The following is a 14,585-nucleotide window of genomic DNA, read 5'->3' as shown; positions in this document are numbered from 1 at the left end:
TCAGTGTCTTTATGCAGAGAACTGAAAGGGGCAAAGAGTGTGAAGATAAAGGCCAAAGAAAACAGGTGACTCCTGAGATTAGTGTATAGATTTCCAGACATCAGCACAGTAACAGCTCTCCATGAAGATCAACAGCATGACAGAATGTCATTACAAAGTATTCGAAGGAACAAGAACGCATAGGAAGGAAAGACAACAGTAAAGAATACTGCAAATACTATATACTAAAAAGTAACCCAATATTGCACATAGTTGTTCTAAAATTTATGTATCTTGTCCTGTGTATAAATTAAAAGAGCTAGGTGCCACAGGGTCTATAAGGAATCATGAATCAGAAAGAGAATGTGAGACAATCAGGTTACTATTTCAAATCTTACTGTGATTAATAGAGAGCAACTAGTTGAAAATCTGAACATAGAAAGCAGTCAAAAAGAAAGTTACTGTGAGGAAAGATAAGAAACAAAGGAAAGGAGATGAGAGAAGCAGGATAACATCAGTTGATCAGCTGGATTTCAAAAAGCGAATTTCAATATGCTCAAAGATTTGGTGCATAAGGTCCTGGGGAAGGGATTCTAAGGCACATAGAAACAAATATTGTTTGTTTCTTACAAAAACAAAAACAAAAACAAAAACAAAAAAAAACAAAAAAAAAAAAAAAAAACCAGGGGGGGTGTCTGTTCCAAAACAGGCTATGTTTTAAATATGGAAACAGCCCATCCTCGTGCAAGGAAAAGAGAACCAACAGAGAAGTTTGACTGCATGGGCTCACCAATTATGTGATGGGGAAAGAAAAAGAAAAAAAAAAAAGGGGGGGAGTACTGAAAAAGGTAGAAGCAGGAGAAGCAAGAAGGGGTGAATTAGCAAGAAAAATAGAAAAGAATAGCACAGCAGATTAGTAATAAAACTGTACAGACAAAATGCTATTGGCAGCAATAGAAAAGCAAAACAGTAAGGGTGGATTCTCAAGAAATTTTGTTACATATAGTTCTTTGCTGAGCAGAAGAGGTGGATAACTGTCAGATGGTGGTAAAGCCGTTTGCTGTTTCACAGCCTGCTCTCTCAACAATGCATGCTGTGATCAAAGTTAATCAGGAACTAGGAGTGAGAATGGGAGTCTATCATGCTAATTTCGATTAAAAAATTGATTAAATCTGTTCTATAGTGAATAAGGAGCAAAATTGAAATAATCTTGGTGGTATTGTACTTTCGATCTAGGGAGAATGTGTGAGTTCCTAGAGAACTAAGAAAGAAAATAGTAATCAAAATTGGGAAAAGGAGATAAGAATAAGTGGAGGGGCAAGGGAAAGAGAGTGGCTTGGGGAATTACATTGTCAGCCAGATGAACTTTGATACCAGAAGAGATACTGAAAAATCTACTTGAAATCTCTACAAGCTTAGAGAGTAATTTTAAATGCTATCATGTATTTGTCCATAAAGTAATTTTTGAAAAACCTAATGGTCTCATTTGTCAGCATAACGGTCCCAATATGTGGAAAAAAACACCAGCATACTGTATGTTTAAGTCTATAAATCTCTTTACAACAGATCTATGTGACCTGCTTATGTATTAGGTTGTTAATATCCAGGTGAATGTACTGTTAGCTGGGGACACAACTAATTAGTAATTTCAAAGACTAATTACTACTGCTTGTTAAATTGTGAAGATGAGGGGGATGTAATAGGGGCAGGGCTGTTCATATTAGAATAGGGCCTTGATCCAGTTGTGTCTGGGATTTTGACTAATGATATGGAGGATGGAAAGGAAAAAGATTAGAACTCAAAATAGTTGTGATAATGATTTAAATTTAAGCTCTAACTCCTATGTTTTGAGGGAAAACTGTGAAATGAAAAAACAACTGCGGGAACTCAAAAAAAGAAACTCTTGGGACCACAATGTATCACAAACTGAATATGAATCTATCTGTACAGTTTTCCAAAATGAAGAAAACAAGAAGAAAAAAGGACCAGAAGACCTGAGATGTGAGAGAGCCATATATGACAGAAGGTAATTATTTTGCTCTATTTGGCACTAGCAGACATCGGCAGTAACAGTTTATAATTTAGGCACTGCATTTAGGAAACATACAGGCAAAACAAAAGAGACTGGAGGATAGCAATTAAAATAGTATTTTTTAAAAACATAGATTAAAAGAGACTCAGAAAAAACTATGTTGAGTAGGACTCAGCGTGTGAAATGTTGCTGTAAAAAGTTTCATGTAGAAAGGAAGAGAACTAGCTTTCTCCATGCTTCGTGAAGTTCAAGGCAAGAGGTATTAATTTTGAAGCAGTGTTGATTGTGTTTCAGTTTTTACATTGGAAAATGTCTTGTTGAGCACTGGAATAGGGGGTACCTGCCTGTAGAATCCCCTTTCTTGTGGATTTGTGAGAACAGCTCAGATCAAATTGTGATGAGTGTTCACACACACCCTCTTGCTCTTGTCCTTGAGAATGTAGAGGGACTCAGCAGTGATCTTCAGCCCTTTCGGTGTTCTCTGTGATGTGGATTGGACCAAAATTCAAATGTTTTCTTGCAATCAGGGAGCATCTTTCATCAATTTATTAATTTCATCACATCCCAATCACAAATTTTCAAGGTTCTTATTACTATTTTTGCACTGATATGCAGCAATAAAATAGGTGTGAGCAGAATGTACATCACTTGAACTCGCACAGGAGATGTTATGGGGGAATGCAGAATTTCCATTATATACTTACGTTAATGCAGTGGGAAAGTGTCTTAATTCTAAAAGCAAAAGAGAGGCGAAAGCCCTCCATGCACATCTGTACGTTCAGGGAAAGTGGAAAGCAAATTCTGTCCATCTTCTCTCACCATCAGGAAAGCCACTGCCACTAAACTACAACTTCTCTCCTTCCCTCGTGCGGCAGTTTCCTGCATGTGAAGTCTTACTACAACCAGGAGATGGCACAAGAGAGCCTTCCAACGTTTCACGACGTACGCGCCGCACTGAGAGCAAAGGTATTGTGAAAAGTGATTGACTTTCCAGGCGACTACGTAAAATCTGCCCGTTAGAAGCTGGCAGATGTAAAATAGAAGAAGCTTTTTGCATCCCGATTGTAAAACTATATGTGTAACTGCTCCCTTTAATCCTATATCTTTAAATCTTAAAGTTTCCTTCCTTTGATTTGTGAAGCCTGTCAAGGGAAGTACACTGCTTTGCACTGAATCACATATTGTTAGTGTAGCTAAGCATCTTACCTAACTGTATTCCTGCCCTTCACCACTGTATGCTCACTTTTCCCTTATTATTAAGCTGAGGGGGAATGTCAGGACGTCTGTGCTCCCCTGCTTTGGTGTGCAGTGGAGGCAGAGGGTCAATTGTCCTCTGTTGCTATAGTTCTGTGTTATTCAGAGTAAGGGTTTTTCTTCCTCAGCTAACAGTAACGTTTCCAGAGTACGTGATGTGATTGGAATAAAGAAAATACGAAGAAACAGTGTAACAGTGAGAAAGATAGAAAAGGGGAAGAAATAATTAGAAATACAAAATGAAGAGCTTTGAAACCCATTTTTGAAATAGGTAACATTCTCATTAATATAAAGAAGCTGGCTTTGGAGCAGTACAAAGATCTGATTTGTAGTAGATGAATAAAGAATCAGTAAAATGTTTTCACTGCACAGACCTATGCAGCATTGTAGAACATAGACCAGGATGGGCACAAAGGGGGACAGATGACCCAGGGTAGCCAGATGTGATGTCTTATTCCCCTGTTGACACTGTCATGCTCAAATGCTAGCTCTAAAGTTAAGGGGGAAAATAGACTAATTGTGTGATAGCTGAAAGTGAAAGGTTACTTTCTGAAAGTGATAGTGCAGCTGTATTTCTTGAGAAGGAATTCGCAAGAAGCAAGAAGTGAAAATATGCATGAAATGTTCCATTATCAGTTTTATATTAAGCAAGCTGTTAAATTTAATTACAGAAGTTACCATCATGGGAACATTTATTCTTCAGCTAATGCTGACAGAGAAAAAGCCCTTGATGTAAAACACCTGAAAAAGCTTCTCAGATTTTGACAAGATTTTAAGGTATTTCAGTGTTTTGTTTTTGTGGGTCTTGATCAGACTGTCAGTCCAAGTAACCCGAATAGTTGTTAAAACCAGTAGGACTCAGGAATTTATGTATACACATTATTCTGCATAGGTGTATTTTGTATTTCTGTATAATTCATAGTCCTAAAACAACCCAGATGCCAAAATATTTAGTGGACCTAACAATTAATTCCCATCTATTCTGGGAGACAAGATCATTTCTAGAGTCCCTTTTCATGCTATTTTATTTTTTTTAGTAGTAGTTCAAAAATTATCCTTGCTAGGCTATGAAGAATTAAACCAAGTCCAAACTTTTGAGCAGTTTTGTCTGAGAATTGTCCACAGAGAGGTCTCTCAGTTACAGTACGACAGCAGTGACCACTGAAGAAGATTTGCATGCCTGAAACTTGGCTGCTTTTCATCTCTAATGGTGGTTTTTTTTTGTTGTTTTTTTTTTTGTTTTTGTTTTTTGTTTTGTTTTTTTGTAGTTAGAAATAATAATAACGATAAATTTGCTGCTGGTAACCCTGCCTCTGTAGCAACAGCAGAGTGTGTTTAAATACAGTTCTAATTTGTAACAATTTTGAATTCTTCTTTAATCTGGCTAAGTTGGGTAAGAGCTTACTAAACCAATCCAGGTTAAGTGTTTTCTTCCTGCAGAACTTGTATTTTTTGAAAGATTTCACTGGCTGTTCAGATGCTGGTAGCAGCCTTATGGTAAGGGGTCGTAAGAGCTCCCAGCATTTTGAGCACTGTATTGATTTATATCAGTTCCAAGCACAAAGAGAAATTTAATTTTTGTCTATGCCTTGTCACATTGTTTATTCCAGGCTCTCCTGGTATTTCTGCACGTATCGTCTTTTCATTCCTCATGGAAAAAATAGTTTTTCTTCTGTCAGGGAGGAAAGAATTGATGATAAAAAGGTTGCTTAAAGGCCACTTGTAATGCTTTTACATCCTAAAGAGTGATCTCTCAGAAATAGCAATGGTTGGATGAACATGCCAGGACTAAGACCACATACGTGGCACAGCAGCTGCCAGCAGCCCTTACTTCACTGGGCATCTCTCAGAAGGAATTATGCGTGCCCATAGATGAACATGCAGATGAATCCGGCATGTCCTTAGTTGCCTTTTTACTGTTTCATTGCACCACCACTACACTACTCCCAACGACCATGTGCTCACTCTACTCCAGTCTCACAGCACTCTCTGTTGTAACAAGAAAGAATAACCTACTCTTAGAAAATAGCAGTTCCTTTGGTCTTCTGCAGCAAGGGAAAATGCTGGCAGCCTTCTCCAGTACCTCTTCTGAAGGTGCTTGGAAGTTACTTTCCCTTCAGTTCTTTCAAAGCTTCAGCGGGAAGTAGGTGTCTCAGAGCACAGTCCTTCAGGTTATTCATCTGGCTTAGTAGGGAATTGGCCTTTGTATTGGAAGATATAGAAAAGCAATTAGTGCTCAAAGACTGGGCTGCTGAACCAAAATATCTGCTATCAGCTGCATAGTAGGCATCCAGGTAGGACTGCCTTGCTCTGCAGAACCTCCTTAGCCTGAGACCAGTGTCGTGTAAACACATTTCTAGAGGGCTGCCTGTGTAAGCACTGTTATCTTGGTCCCATCCTGTACCACCCACACCACTACAAAGCCATAACTTGGCCACTTTGAATTCAGTGCCTGCTTGCAAAAAATACAGTGGTCTGTGTCAAGTGACAAATCTCAACTCACTGTAGTTTCCCTGAATGCTAAAATGCTTCTACATCAACTCCCACAGGATGGCTCTGCCTGGGCTGGCTTTTGTCATTACTATCCTCAGTCTCCTTTGGCCTTCGTGAGCTGCTGTCATTTATTTTCATGAAGGTCTTGAGTCCGCAGAGAGAACAACTGTGTTTTGTACAAACAACTGCAAAACTTACTGTCATTTAGTTTGCCAAGCAGATCTTAAGACTTTTGCTAGTGGCAGTAGTGTCTGTGTCTGAGCTCTTCGTCTCTCAGTCTTTGTAGCAGCAAAGTGAAGGGACAATCTCTTCCTGCTTATCTCTAACTGCAAAAGCCCAGGGACATCAGTGTAAGCGTTTTTGACCCATTGGCAATATCACCTGATTCTAAACACAGTATTTCTGAATCACACTTTTGCATGAGGTTTTCAAACAAATGCCTGATGAATAATGCATAGGAATAGAAAGAGCTTAAGAAATGTAGATAAAATTAAACTAGCAGCTGTTAAATATTGTAGAAATCGTTACATTCAGAAGTCATCTGCCATCTATCAAGGATGCTTATACAATTTATGTATAATGGAAATGACATTTGGTTTAACCTTGTCACAGTATAATCAGTTTGTGTCTCTGAGCGCTTAACAATTTACACCATCTTTTGGCTGTGACATTCGCCTCAGTAAAATGCATTTAATGAACCAGCAGTGTGTAAAGATGTAATTTGTAGCTCAGATGGTGAAAATGTTTTCAAATTTGTAAAGAAATGATGTGACAGATGCACCAGTGTTTTTCTATTTTATAGAACACCATGTATCACATATTCTTTTTCCAATCCAACAGCTTGCCAATGCCTTTATTATTGACAGAACATAAAGCTGGTGAAATCCTACAGATAGATTTTTATGTATTTTTATACTTATAAACATAAATATGTATTTATTATATGCATATATTCAGCATATATAGTATCATACCATGTATGATTTATACTTATATGCATATATATAATACTACGTAGGGGTAAGGGATGAAAATAACCTGGGCACAAGGGACTTACATATTTCCTTTGGATGGGATTTAATGATGGCTAGATCTAACAACCATATTCTGAGGGAATAAGAGGTTGAAGTGTAGATTTTAGGAATCATAGATGAAGATGGTTTGAGTAATGCTTACTGTATTGATACAGGTAAAAAAAAAAAAAAAAGAAGAAAAGACATGAATTTATACTACTAAATTTGAAAACATTGAACTATTTAGATGCAAACTGAATAAGTAGGAGGGGTTCAGTCTTTGATTCCATACCTCACTGACAGCCAAGGAAATAGAGCCTGGGAATAAATTACAGTAACTATGACCAGAGAAGCAAATGCTGAGTCCAAGCAGGACTGGCAGAATAACAGAGCAAGAAATCAAATAGACAGCAAAGCACTGATTTTGTGTACAGGTGGCAGTGGATGGGGTTTAAGTCAGAAATCTGCAACACTGATGGGCAGATCAGACCTGCAGTCACAATTTCTGCAGGTGAGCTGATATCAGACAAGAGTGGGACGGGCAAATTCTAAGGAATAATTATCTTTTTCTGATTGTTTAGTTCAGAAAACTGCTTTATATAAGCAGCCAGGAGCCGGCCTGTACAACCCAACAGCCTTGGCACTTACTTCTTTCTGGTTCACAACTTTTTCCTTCAGCCCCCCCTCTCTGGTGTCTATGCTGCGATGCTACAGCCCCAGCAGCACGCAATTCCTGCCTCGGGCTGTCTGGGGAGCACAGTGCTCAGGCCAGAGAAGAGGCTCAGAAGATCTGCTTAGGCAGAGGCTTGTCTGCTTGAAATGAAAAAAGCTGTCTCTCGAAGACCCGCCGAGGCCGGGGGAGAGGGTCCTTTCGCACTCCCCCGGGGTGCATTCCCCAGTGCCATTTGAGGCCGCTCAGCACCATAAATGCCATTTGCATCGGGATAGGTTGCAACAGGAGCTGTAAATCACTGACGGGGGAGCGAACACCTCCAGGGGCAGACACGGCGGAGCCGGGCCTCCTCGAGCTGTGGCAATGTGTGAACGGTATCTTTTGTTGAGGGGGGGGACTGATGGCAATTAGATGATACTTATCTGGCTCTTTGATGTGTATTTATACAAACAACGTTTTCCTCCGGGACTTGAGGTATAAAGGAGTCGTGCTTCCTCACGCTATCCTTCTCGGCAGCTCCAAAACGCAGCAGGATGACCAAGGCCCCTTTCTCTGTGGAGTGGCTGTCCCAGAGCAGCCAGGCCCCCAAAAGTCCCACCCAGGGCACCCCGCACCGATCATCGCCCTCGGCCGCCGGCCGCCGTCTCGCCTCGAGCTCCAGACCCGGACTGAGCGAACGGAGCAAGGAGAAAGGCTCCGGGAAAGGCAGGGAGCCTTCGGCAACACCCCCGGCTGCAGGTAATCGCGGCCACCGGCTCACTCTGGGATGGGAGGGCTACATGAACTGTGTGCCTCTCCCTGGAGCCAGGGAAGGGATTGAGGCGGACTGGTATCCCTCTGGCCTGCCTGACGCTTTTTTCTTCCGTCTCCAGGTGCAGCGGGGCAACCGCAAGAGGAGCGGGGCCGCGAGTGCTCGTGCCCCGAGGAGCCGAGGGGCGGCCGGCGGCTGCGCACGGCGTTCAGCGCCGAGCAGATCAGCACCCTGGAGAGCTCCTTTCAGAGGCATCGCTACCTGGGCGCCGCCGAGCGCCGCAAGCTGGCGGGCAGGATGCGGCTCTCCGAGGTGCAGGTGAGCGCGGTGCGGGGAGCCGGGATGGACGGTGGGGTGGAAGGTGGCTGATGGTTTAGGAACGGATCTCAATTCTTGCCCCGCTCCCTTTTCCCGCAGATCAAGACCTGGTTTCAGAACCGCCGAATGAAGCTCAAGAGGCAACTGCAAGAGTTGAGACCGGAGCCTTTCTGTACTCCAGCGCTCCCTTTCAGACCTCAGGTGTCCCTGCCACTCACCTACATGGCCCGGCCGCCGCCTCTACCCGGGCATGAGGCTGCCCCGGGGGGCTTTGCCTTGGCAGCGTTGCCAGCACCTGCCCTGGACATCAGCAGTGCCTGCAGAGCACAGCCTGTGGGTTTCTGGGCAGCACCCTGCTTTGTAGGATACAGGGATCCCAGGGCTTTCTTGCTGAGTGTCTGACCCGCTGGTATGGACTGTGACTAAGGAGAATTTGCACTAATATCTAATAACTGTATCTGGGCTGCCCCTGCCTGCATCTGCCTGCTGGAGTTCTGGTGCAGCTCTGAGCAAGATACTGATCGACAATCCAGATCATGGACTTCAGGCCAAGCTGCCCAGCAAGTTCAAACATAGTGGGGTAAATGGTAGCATAAGTGGAATCACCTAACAAACCTTAACATTTTTTCAGCTTTCATCTGAATTGGTCACAAGGACTGCAGAACTATTTATCCTGCCCTGAAAGAGCTCCTCCCCATTGAATGAAGCACAGTCCTTATTCTCTAGTTCTGTCCTGGCCCTAGTAGAGAAAGAATAATCTTGTGTTGTACCTTGCAATTTACTGAGGATACATACAAAAAGCATTAACTTCCCCCATTCCCTTAAATGGCTGTCCTATCTCTCAGCTGCTTCCACTATGGCACTTCAGGAGGGAGCTGTGCTTTTAACAAGACATATAGATATATCAGGAATTAGTTACCAGTATTTACGACTGGGCCTACAAGGACAGCAGAATTTGTAATGAAGACATTGAAATAGCATATAGACTATGATTTTTAGGGTACAAAAAATGGTTTTCTATAAATATATGAAAATACCACAATTTCATGGGAGGCCTCAGTGGACTAACAAGGGCCTACTGCATAAAATAGATCTTGGAAAGATCTTGAATCTTGGGATCTGGCCTTGCAATTTGCTAGTGTCTCAGCATCTTGCATGTGCCTAATGGGGTTTGAGGGTAATTGTCAAAAGAAATGCAACATTTCAAAGCTATTTTTCTCAAATGGCAGTAAAGTTTGTTACCATTGTGCTGTGCACTTTTTGTTTGAGTAATGCTCATGACTGGATAATGTCTGAAGATTTTATTAAAATAAAATTTTAGATTTCAGGCTAGAGAAAGCGTTATGAAAAATGATCCTTGATTGATGTAAGTTGTTGTAAATCTTTCAAAGCTGATTGTGAGCTAACATGAAAAGAGAAATAAACATTTTCATCACTTCAGAGCTGGTCTCTTCAGTTATTAGAAGATTTCCAGTGCACTTGACCATTATCATGAATGGTCGGAAGGTTTGGTGCTAGTCATTCTTGAACACAAATATTCCATTTTTAGACAGAAATCACTCTGTCATACATCCACCTGGTTCAAAGTAACTTGTATGTGCCTCCAAAGGCCACAGCCCTTGATTTTTCTGAGTAGTTCCCATATTTGGAAGTCTACTTAGTATTTTAGTCCATACTGCATTTGTTTAGTCTTTTGAGGTTACTATTTGCTTACAGATACACTGTTAATGTGGTTCTAATGCAAGGGTTTCAGAAAAGCAATAAGGATTTTAGGTGCTATTGATCTTCCTGAGGCTTTTCTAGGAAGATATTACAGTTTAAGGAATTTTGTTAAGAGGAGATTAAAAAAAAAAAAAAAAAAATCTAACTGAATGTTTATTTTTCAAATTCAAATATTATTAAATGACTGTATTGATTTGAAGGAAAAAAAAATGGAAGGGAGAGAAATCTGAAATTCTATTGCTCTATCTCAAAAATCACTGGGAAACTGAGATGTCTCCAAAGCATTCTTCAATTGAGCAGAGACATTTTTGAGATAGCAATACACTCAAGATGGATAAGTATACAAGTTATCTGGAAAAATCTAAAGAGAGTCAAACTGACTATCCCATTTTTAAAGGGACAAATGTGGAGGGGTTAAGTGGTCTTTTAATCATGTTCAGCACAGGAGGAATCCAGACGGTTTGCTCACTCAGAATGCCATCAGAACAGCTCCTGGTGCTGTCTTAGGGCCAGGCCGGAGGCACACAACCCTCGGGGCAGCAGGCTGGGGCTGCTCTAATGCCGGGGAAGAGCCTGGCCCCAACCAAATGGGACCTGGGGGGGGAAGGGGGCGAGGGAGATGAAAGGTCTTAAGGGGGAGAGAACAGTACACTCCTACCCACAGAGGGGAGGCAATTCCTGAGCGTCGGGATTGGCTGGGAGTAGAGGGTGATGGGGATAGAGGGTGATGGGGATGGGATGGGGGTAGGATGAGATTTAATATAAGGCCATGAAAACCTGGCCTAACTGCACCCTTCCACACCCAAGCATGGCTCTTCGGGGTAACTTTCCCCTCTGTGCAAAGGCTTAGAAGAGTCCAGAGGCAAGCACAATGTGCGGTGCTGCAATTTAATCCTACTGAGTCTGTAGAGACAAACAGGGATGTGGAGCAGCCTTAGAGTAGAGGATGCTTGAGGAGTTAATGGACTTGAGTCCTGCGGGCACCCAGGCAGGTCCTATTAGGCTTTCTGCTAGCAAGGGTAACCTGAATGTATGAGCTGCAGAACCTATTCTACCCGCAAAAATCTTCTTTCTTTAGAAGTTAACATTCCAGTGATCTTAAAATACTACAATGGGCCTCTATGCTGGCAGCCTCTGGCTGAAGGCAGGGAAAAAAAAAAAAAAAAAAAAAAAAAAAAAAGGGGAACGGATGCAGAGCGCTCCAGCCCGGGCGGTGCACGGGCCGCTCGCCCCGGGGCCGGCGGCACTCGCGGGCACAGCAGGGAACCCACATTGCTCCACCAGAGCGAGCTCCATTTCAACACCCCTTTTGTGTCTTTAATCACATCACAGCCACCTTCAGGGCAGGAATGATGCCGGCGGGACAAAGCGCAGCGTGCGACCCCCCCCGCAAATGGCAGGGCCGGGTGGCTGAGTTGGGGAGGAACATTTTGGAGCTGGCGGCTCTCGAGGAAGGGGCTGTATAACCTGAAAACGGGACTCCCTGGGGAGGAAAAAGGGGTGGGAGGGTAGAAAGCTGACTTCAAAGCCTTTCTTCCCGCAGTGTGTGCGCAACCTGATTGAATTAGCGCCGCGGTAATGGCAGGGAGCCGGCTGCAGCCCGTGCGTTAACGCCTGTCCCAATTTGGCGAGAGCAACCAACAGGGCAACGGCTGGGAATAGGGCCGGCTGGCCCCCCCCCCCCCCCCGCAGCGCCCAGACACCGTGGAGCCACCGGCGGCACCTGTTAACGAACCAGGTGAAGTGATTCGGAGTTGTGTGCTAATCAGGAGGGATCTCGCACCGCCAGGCCATTATGTCTAATTGCAGCCCATTATCTCTTTCTTTGATACGTAATTAGATGCCAATTAACTTGATAAATCCAACCGAAACGAGGGGGGAGAGAAAGAGGAGAAATCTTTTAGTCTCAGTTCGTTTTGTTGAAAGGTTTTCTCTCTTACCCTTTGTAACTGTTCACTAAGTTTTTAAGCCCCGACCTAATGTTGCTTTGTAAAGGCTTTTGGTGGGGAACTGATCCCGGCAGCGGATTGGAATTCGGGAGGTGAGGTGTTTAAGTTCCCATTTCAGCTCTCAGTTACTCTTCCTGGGCAATCGCGAACAGCTGCGGAGGTGTCACCGGTCCCCGAGCAGCGCGGGGTGGCGTGCGTGGGAATTGGGTTCCTGCTCCGATTTGCACTGGCTCGCACCGAGGCTATCTCGGCGATTTGTCCCTCCGTTGAGCAAAGAGCTGAATGGGAATTCTGTGATAAATCGCTTTTAATGCAAAGCGCGCGTTTGGTCCCACAGTGCTGAATGGGAATAGCTGCAGCGTGTGAGCCGGGAGGGCGCAGCGCTCCGGGTGAGTCAGAACATTTGTTATTTATGGTGTGTCGGCCCGCATTGTTCCCGTGGGCAAAGGAGAGCCTGGTGATGGCCCTGTTAGTGTTCACGGCTGCTTCAAACAGAAAGCATCCATTCCGAAACAATCGATCTCGTTGATGCCTAATTGGCTGTCTAATAGCACTTATCAGGACATCAAACGGCGTGCTGGATAACCTAGTTAGCATTTCCAAAGGGGAGCAGTGAAGGATACAAACAGTGATCAGCGGTCTCACCGCCCCCCGAGCCCTGAGCCCCGCCGAGCGCTGGTGGCCGCTTCCCTTTCCGTAAGAGGCTGGAAGGGCTCCCTCTGCCTCGGGCTTTCACCTACGGAGTTGGCCAGTTAAGCTAGAAATTATTTTGCTTGAGATGGATTTTTTTTTTTTTTTTTTCTTCCCTGATTTCTGGCCATAGTTTCTTACGCTGTTGCGCAAAAGTAGGGGATAGAGTATATATGTTAATAGACTTGGCGCACTAGCGCTATTCTTGGAGAACGCAAGTGCTTCAGCTTCTAGTGGCAGCTCCGGGGAGAACAGAGAGAGGCCTTTCAGTATCTAAAGGCCAACTACATGGAATAAGGGGACAAACTCTAGCGAGATCAGCTGTGATGGGATTAAGAAGAATAGTATCAAAGTAAAAAAGGGGAGATTTATATTGGGTATAAGAAATTTTCCACATTAAGAATGGTGAGGCATCAGCACAGGTTGCCCAGAGAGGTGGTGGGTGTCCCATCCATCGAAACACCCAAGATCAGGCTGGATGGGGGCTTTGAGCACCTGATAGAGCTGTAGGTGTCCCTGCTCATTGCAGGGCAGTTGGACCAAGTGGCTTTTAAGGGTCCCTTCCGACTCAAATGATTCTATGAATCTAGTGTAGTGTGAGCCTCTAGAACCTGGTGCAGGGGAAGCGCCAGTAACATTTTTTTGTTAGCAGATAGAACTCCAGTGATACAAAATTTAAAGTGATACATAAGAATGGATCAGGAAAGAAACAAAGTCTCCTTTAAGAGCCATATTTCTGTAGGAGGTGAGGAGGGGATTTCACTCTGCCCTCCCAGGATCATCAAAGTTCCCAAGTTTCTCAAGTCGGCACCTCTTCCTGGTGGGAGCTGCAACAGCCCCGTGACACCTCCTACCCATTTCCCATCTGTTCCGAGGTTTTGTGGTCTACAGATGTGGCTACCACCTCTCCCGGAGTGGGGGCGGGGAATCCTAGGGAGTTAAACATCTAATTTAATAGACAATTCTAATTAAATAATAAAGCAAAGGTCGTGGATTTCACAAACTTTTAGAAAACAGTGGGACAAGTCAACTGCTTCCCTTCCCTACACCCCCAAATGACATAAGGTGACGTAAGATCTGTTCATGTATGGCACTGATCCAAGTCTTGTGCATGGCTTAGTTCTGACAGTAGGGATGAAGAGTCTCTCCCCAATAGCTGCACATTGTTTTGTGCCCATGGGGTAATTCTGGGCATGGGGGCTCTTGGGTTTGATACAAGTTTTGTCCTGCTGGAGAACCACTGGAGATACCCCTTCCCTTGGGGGAGAACACTGCTTACAGGTGTGTGCTTGACTCAGTATCTGCTGAATACCAGCAGTTTCTGGGTGTCACAGCATTTGGTCTAGGTGAGGCAGTTGGGCTCTGCAGTTACTTTGCAATGAAGCTCTATGCATAACCTGTGGGAGGAAACCTGAGCTCTTCAGATGGGATTTGTTCAGGCATGGAGTTATTCATACTCATGGCTGCTCTGAAATAAGATAGGAATGGTGAGAAAAATGGTGCATTTTTTCCTTTAAAAAGAGGGTTCATGCACAGTTGTACAGGAATAGCTATTAAATCTGGAAGTGATTAAAATTGATGTGCAAATTCTGAGCTTTTTTGGATGACTTGGTGCCTTGGACCTGCAAGGTTTAAGGAGCTGCTAGTTTGGTGGCCCTTTTGAGTGTGTTTCCAAGACAGGGAGGTCTCCAGCTCAGTGCACAGCTGCTTG

The 14,585-nt window shown here is 43.7% G+C and overlaps 1 protein-coding gene across 1 annotated transcript; it reads left to right on the top strand.

Moving 5' to 3' along the window:
- On the top strand, positions 1 to 9,853 carry LOC122175480 (transcription factor LBX2-like). Its single transcript, XM_042863176.1, has 6 exons — positions 1 to 231; positions 1,930 to 2,005; positions 2,837 to 2,977; positions 7,961 to 8,182; positions 8,317 to 8,513; positions 8,613 to 9,853. The coding sequence occupies exons 2-6, from the start codon at positions 1,996 to 1,998 to the stop codon at positions 8,913 to 8,915; spliced, it is 873 nt and encodes a 290-aa protein (XP_042719110.1). The 5' UTR covers positions 1 to 231; positions 1,930 to 1,995; the 3' UTR covers positions 8,916 to 9,853.
- Positions 9,854 to 14,585: the final 4,732 nt, after the last annotated feature.

This window comes from Lagopus leucura, unplaced genomic scaffold (assembly GCF_019238085.1).
Source record: "Lagopus leucura isolate 7727_CA_CO unplaced genomic scaffold, USGS_WTPT01 Super-Scaffold_739, whole genome shotgun sequence".
Classification (NCBI taxonomy): domain Eukaryota; kingdom Metazoa; phylum Chordata; class Aves; order Galliformes; family Phasianidae; genus Lagopus; species Lagopus leucura.
The sequence above is the reverse complement of the archived record's forward strand: the minus strand, read 5'-3'. Positions and strand labels throughout refer to the sequence as shown.

Coding starts and splice junctions, on each gene's coding strand:
- LOC122175480 (XM_042863176.1), top strand. Junction 2,978..7,960: donor GCGCCGCACTGAGAGCAAAG/GTATTGTGAAAA, acceptor CCTTCTCGGCAG/CTCCAAAACGCAGCAGGATG. Junction 8,514..8,612: donor TGCGGCTCTCCGAGGTGCAG/GTGAGCGCGGTG, acceptor CTTTTCCCGCAG/ATCAAGACCTGGTTTCAGAA.